The sequence below is a fragment of the Lynx canadensis genome, chromosome C2, assembly GCF_007474595.2.
Source record: "Lynx canadensis isolate LIC74 chromosome C2, mLynCan4.pri.v2, whole genome shotgun sequence".
Lineage (NCBI taxonomy): Eukaryota > Metazoa > Chordata > Mammalia > Carnivora > Felidae > Lynx > Lynx canadensis.
In genome coordinates, this window is record NC_044311.2 from 144745491 (window position 1) to 144752329 (window position 6839).

Genomic DNA, 6839 nt, shown 5'->3' on the forward strand with positions numbered 1-6839 from the left:
GGCCTTTTATACGCCCTCAGTGTGAGTGGGACCCACCACACAAGTCAGGCCACTGGCTAATCTTGTGACTATAATTAGTTTGTTGTTTCTCAACCATGAGATAAAACCACAGAGGCATTAAAGAAGCTTGTTTTTTTATCTAGAGACTCGGGACTCCCTCGAGATAATTCAATGTCAGCGATGAGAGCAGAGAGACATACAAATCTTTTCATGACACCAAATACTCAATTAAACCTCAAGAAACAGGCATCATTTCAAGAAGTAGCATTTGCAGCAGGCCAATTTTGACTTGCTCTTGGCACAAAATAAAATCTCTATTCTTCTCCCTATCGTTCCAAAAACCAATAGCACTCATTTTTAACCAATGAGTTTTGCCTCTACCTTGTTTCAAAACATTCTTCTTCTTCAGTGTTTCAGCTGTCGGTCCTCCCCTGAAATGACGCAGCACAGAAAATCGCAATGCCCGTCCATCTCTGTAATACACTTAACAAACAGCCAGCTTATTCCCATGTCTTGAGAGCCAGCCTGAGCCAACTGCATTTCCGGGTTTTCACTTATACAAATTAGTCTTTTATTTTTTTATGCCTAATTCTTCTTCAGGACACTAAAAATAGTTTATCCTATGAACTGCAATTTCTGTTCAGAGCCTACCACCAGAAAGAGTGATAATAATTAATCCTGTTTTATTAAGACTTCTATCAATTGCCATTTTCAATTGGCCATTTTTTTAACTTTGAGAAATTTATCTGAAATGTCAGTGCTTCCCAAAACTTTTTTTTTTTTTTTTTGGTAATTCCTCACCAGTCAATAGGGAGATCTGTTCACATTTGGGAATATATAATAATCAGCTAATATTCTGACTAACTGATATTTCTTTTTATCTTCAGATACTTGATTTTGCCCATTATACAAAGGAAAGTTCATTTGTAAAGATATACAATGTTAAAAAGGCAACCTATTTTTAATCAGGCACATGGAACTCTCTTAAATAATCATTGAATTTTTTTTATTTCATTGTTTTCACTATGATAATCCAGGCTATTAGGAGGTACAGAAAACCCAGGAGAATGTTGTCATCATGTGAAAACAACTAGATTTTATGTCGTCAGGATGATTCAGGAAGGAGGTACAATTACACACACAAATCCATAGTCAGTGACCAGGGTGGTCACAATACAATGATTTTCTGTGTCTAAAGATTGTTATTACATATCTCTTCATATAACCTTTAAACATAACCAAGGAGTATAAGATTGGGTTATGCAGTAGCGAAGAGGGTTCGAGACTGAAAACCACAGTTAACCCTCCTGTGGAATTCAGTGCCCAAGATCTTTGTAATTCATTCAGTTCATCCGCTTTGATAAGTAATTCAAATTATCCAAGGGTAAATAGCCTCTAAATAGAACACAGCAATGTTTTTCTACTAATAATCAGGTTAAACACAATCACTTATCCATTTGCCATGCATTTTTCATGTATTTTCTATTTATTTTATTGATAAGTGTATTTCCACAAACTAGACACATCATTACAGTCATGTATCATTTCAGTCCCTCCTTCACCATGGTAATAACTGTTAGAAAATCTCACTACATCAGATACTTGTTTCAAATTATCGTACTTTAGATTCCATCAATCAGTTGTCTTTCCATGGAAATTTATTTTTTAATGAACGCTGGTTGGAATAATGTGATTGTCATTTTTTTAGACTTAAATCCTATATATTGAATAAATTCATTGCCAGAAGGGTGTATGACTAAATTATATTAGTTAACAAAATAATTATGTAGCGGGTAGTTTTGTAACTGGTTAAAATGATTGTGGAAGTTTCCATCTGTCCCATAACTATCAACATCTGGAAGCAGAATGGAATATGTTTTATGACCAATGGACCTACACTGACATATTATTAACAGTCAAAGTCTATAGTTTAAATTGGGATTCACTCTTGATTTTATACATTCTATGGGTTTTGACAAATGTATAATGACAGATAGCCACCATTGTAGTGTCACATAGAATAGTCTCGCTGCCCTAAAAATCCTTTGTGCTCTGCCTATGTATGCACCATGACATTCCAGGTTTTTTTTAAGTGTTGCTGGCCAATGCTTTGAAATATAATTACTGCTAATTGTCTCTCATGAAAAACAAAGCAAAGCAAACAACAGACAAATCTTTCCCCAACAAAACTCCCTGAGTTTTCCAAGGTAATTTCTTAATTCACTATTCTGCTTCATAGAAATTTCAGGAATGTATTTCTAAGATACTGCATCTACTGTCTTGTACCCTTTTCTCTCAAACATTTAGACTGTTGACCCACCACTCCACTGAAAGCGTGCCTGTCATGTCTTACCAAATCTAAATATGGTTTGTTTCTCTGTACTAATCTTACCAAAGCTCTGAAAATTCAGGTCAGTTGAACTCTTTGTTCTTGACATATTCTCTCTCTTGGATTCTGATACACTCTACTCACTTATTTTGCCTCCAACTTCACTTTTTCAGAAATTTTTGTATTATATGATCCCTACTTTGACCCAAATCTCAGACCATTGTTTTTGGCCTTTCTATATCCTTTATCTTCACCCTTTTATAAATGTCCACTCAACTGTCCACTTGATAATTCAATTTTTATCATAAATAGCCATCATAAATTTAACATTCCCCACAAAGAGCCCATTATGACACCGAATGTATTCTCTTCCAATATCTCAATCTCATGGCTCAAGAAAAAATTAAATCATAGCCTCCCCCTGGGGCATACCTACATAGACTTTCCATTGCATTTAGAATATCCTACAATAAACTATCTCTTTCCAACACTGTCCTCTACCATTTTCTTTCTCATCTTCCATATGCCAAACACAGTGGCTCTTCAGTATCTCAGACCAAGTTTTATCCCTCCTTGCCATTGTACTGTTGGCCTCCCTGTCTGGAAATTACAGCAGGAATGCTTGAATCCTACCTTGAGCAGGTATCAATTAAAGTGCTATCTCTTCAGATATGTCTTCTCTGACCACTCAGTTTAAAATTAACTCCCCCAAGTAATAAATAAGCTTATTCAACTCATTGGGTTTTTTGTGTTTTTCAAGTAGTCATTCTTATCAGAATTTAATATATTTCTTTCAGAGTTTAATTGCCTATTGTGTGTCTGTCACTGACTGTCTTCCTTACAATGAGAAATTTAAGTTCCTTGAGAATATGGACCATATCTATCATTTTCATTTCCTCATCCCATATGCTTGAAATGAATCCCTGGCATGGAGTAAGTTCATAATAAAAAAACAACTGAAAAAAAAAGCAACAAAGTAGAATAGCTTTCTAAACTGAGATTTCTAGTAGAATAAATATTTCCTCTCCATGTCTAAGTCCCATAAAGATAAATGGCACAAACCCAGCCATAAAAAAAGAAGGCACTTCTGCCATTTGGGAGAACATTGATCAACTGGGAGGGCATTATACTAAGGGAGATAAGCCAGACAGAGAAAAATAAATACTGTATGGTATCACTCATGTGTGGAAGCTAAAACAAACAAACAAAAAAAAAAGGGCAATTTCATAGAAACAGACAATAGAACATTGTTTGCTAGGGGCTGGGGCAAAGGAGAAAATGGGGTGATGTAGGTCAAAGAGTATAAATTCTCAGTTATAAGAGTAAGTTCTGAGGAGCTGACGTACAGCATGGTGACTGTCGTTCACAACAGTTGCATGCTTGAACGTTGTTGAGAGATCTCACGCACTCTTACTGTTTATGAAAACCTACCTATGTGTTCCAGAGCCAACATATAACATGAAGACAGGGTTTGGGGATTAAGAGGAATGATAGTTGTATTACCTTACCAGCCAAATGATGTTGCAGCAGGCTAATGCCTTCCAATTCGCCGATCCACCAGGGGCAAAAGGCTGAGGGGTTTTATAGGAAAATACAGGACCTGAGTGGTTTTGATAGGAATCTGGTAGTCCTACCAGTCACTTTCCTTATCCCTTCAAGGTGGTCTCATGACCAGCGCTGGTACGGGCTATGTGAGTGTTGTTCCTAAGTGTTCACTGAGGTCAGCCGGTTGCCAATATGGATACCGAGGTCCTGGAAGAGAGGATTCTACAGAAAAACAAGTGAGAGAGAAGGGGAGGTTTCAAGAATAAAGAAGAGAAAAATTTGTTTACTTTAAAGTCAAGTCTTGCTGAGACACTGGGGTGTCCATCTTAATTTCCATCTATCTTTACATTTCTACAGCAGTTTCATTACCACACACACACACACACACACAAAGAGTTAACGATGTAAGATGATAGACATGTAAACATGCTAGTTATCCTGATCGTGGTAATTATTCCACAATGAATATGTGTATCGAAGCATCACATTGTACACTTTAAATGTATACCATTATATTTGTCAATTTTCCCTAAATAACTTTAAAAAAAGGAGCTACCTATCTTACCTTTTAAAAATCAAATCTATGGTTACCAGAGGGGAGGTGGATGCAATAGGTGATTGGGATTAAGGAGCACAATTGTGATGAGCACCGGATGCTGTATAGAAGTGTTGAATTACTATCTTGTACACCTGGAACTAATATTACGCTGTCTGTTAACTAACTGGAATTTAAATAAAAACTTAAAAAATTTCAAATCGAAGGTGCCTGGGTGGCTCAGTCGGTTAAGCATCCAACTTGGGCTCAGGTCATGATCTCAAGGGTTGTGAGTTTGAGCCCCACATCGGGCTCTGTCTGGACAGCTCAGAGCCTGGAGCCTGCTTCAGATTCTGTGTCTCCCTCTCTCTCTGCCCCTCCCCTGCTTGTGCTCTCTCTCTCTCTCTCTCTCTCTCTCTCTCTCTCTCTCTCTCAAAAATAAACATTAAAAAAGAAAAATAAACCTTCAAATATTTTTTCAAATCAAATAACAACATTATAGCCTTGCTCATAAGATCTCTTAGAAGCTGGGTTCTCAAGTAAGCAAACACTGTGTAATTAGGAAACAAGTTTTGTTTTAAAGGCACATGACACTACAGCAATAGAGTCCACAATATATTGGTTATAAGGAATTCTTCAGATTTTTTTTAATGTCATTTGTTTGGAAATGAGTCAATTCTGCCTGTGGTTTACCCACATACCACTCAGGTTGTATAAAAGGCCCTGTGCAGATTATTAAATTCAAACTCAAGGAACTGATTCTGCTCCTCAACTGAACCCTCTGCTCCTGACACCATGTGCTATTACGGCAACTATTATGGTGGCCTGGGCTATGGCTATGGTGGCCTGGGTTGTGGCTACGGCTGTGGCTATGGTGGCTATGGTTATGCCTGCCACCGTCCATGCTGCTTTGGAAGATACTGGTGTTCTGGCTTCTATTGAAGTATTCTAGACTTCTGATACCTTGGATAGTTCTTGTTATTATATAAGGATTGTTTATTATATTAGTGTTATTTTCTCTTCTAACACTAATATCTAAATCCTAGGCCACCTGTGATAAAAGAGTCACCAATCAATTCATTATCTAGACTATCCAATGATTTTGTCGGAAAAAATATCCGTTCGTTTCTATACGTGTGCACAAATCCAATCTTAATATTTATTTGGGAAAATTCCGGTTTTATTTTTCATTAAATAAAAGCTCATTTGCAAGTATGCCATATATTTGTTTACATACATTTATTTATCTTCATCATTTCTGAGCGTAAGAATGTGCGCGCGTGCGTGTGTGTGTGTGTGTGTGTGGCTGTATAGCTGCTATTTTTCTACCAGCTAAAGTCTGCTCCAAAGACGTGACTTCATTGGCACTTGAAAGGACAAAGACTTCATTCTGAGAACTGCAATGGCTTGCACTAGGAAGCCATCAGCATGAGTGAAATGATGAATGAGACACTGATGAAGCACCCTCAAGCATCATCTTGAGTTTATTCTTTACATCACTCAGGTGCAGGCGTATCTCATGTTATGTTCAAGTTTTTCTGTCACCACTCCTTAAAGACAATAGCCGGTCATGAATTCTGAAAAACAAAACACTATTAAAGAACAGCAAAAAGATTGGTCGGACCAGCCAAAGTCTCCTTTCAGCTCCAAACTGCTTTCTAAGCAGTAATCGACATTCATTGTCTCTGTTCTTTATTACCTATTCTCCATTGCCTTCAGAGTTTTCTGGCACCTCTGCTGGTCTTGGTAGCTAAAACTTTATCCTGAGAAGCCTGACCCCTCAGGTCTTGTGCCCGTGTACAGCAGTCCTTTGGGAATAGAAGCGACCCCAGTAGATCCTGTGAGTTTCTGCCATGGACATTCAAACTCCCACTATAGAGCAGAACTACATCTCTTCATTATAATCAACACTGTAATTAATTTCTCTGTCTACTGGTAGGTGGAGCCCACGATTATCAGGTAGGCAAAAACTCTATATTAATTCATTAACTAGTGGGTCCCAGGGAGTCATGGTGAAAGAGAGCAATTTTACCTAACAGGTATTTTTTTCCGACCAATATATTCTAGATATTGGGGACGGGGTAGCATTGGTTAAAAATATATTTCTCCATTGTAAAGACAATACCAAATCTCACAAACTATAATCCTTAGCACATTCATTTGCAGCATTTTAAGAAGCCATTTCAGCGGGCTGATGTGGTATGTGCTAAGATGAATAGATCTCATAGCAATGGGTGCATTATTTCACTTTCTTCTCAGAGACTGTCTCAGTCCAAAGCAATGTTGTGCAGAATTCTGTGATGATAAATAAGCCACCACATGTCTCAGATACTGGTGATGATCATGTCACTGTGGGCAGCTGAGACAAACCCATACCCAGAATATCTATCATTCTTATTAAATAGCAACTTCCATCTATATGAAAGGCGC

General features: G+C 37.6%; 1 protein-coding gene across 1 annotated transcript; it reads left to right on the forward strand.

The window, feature by feature from the left end:
- The first annotated feature begins 5204 nt into the window (after positions 1 to 5204).
- On the forward strand, positions 5205 to 5351 carry LOC115523422 (keratin-associated protein 20-2-like). The gene has a single exon (XM_030329465.1). The coding sequence runs from the start codon at positions 5205 to 5207 to the stop codon at positions 5349 to 5351; it is 147 nt and encodes a 48-aa protein (XP_030185325.1).
- Positions 5352 to 6839: the final 1488 nt, after the last annotated feature.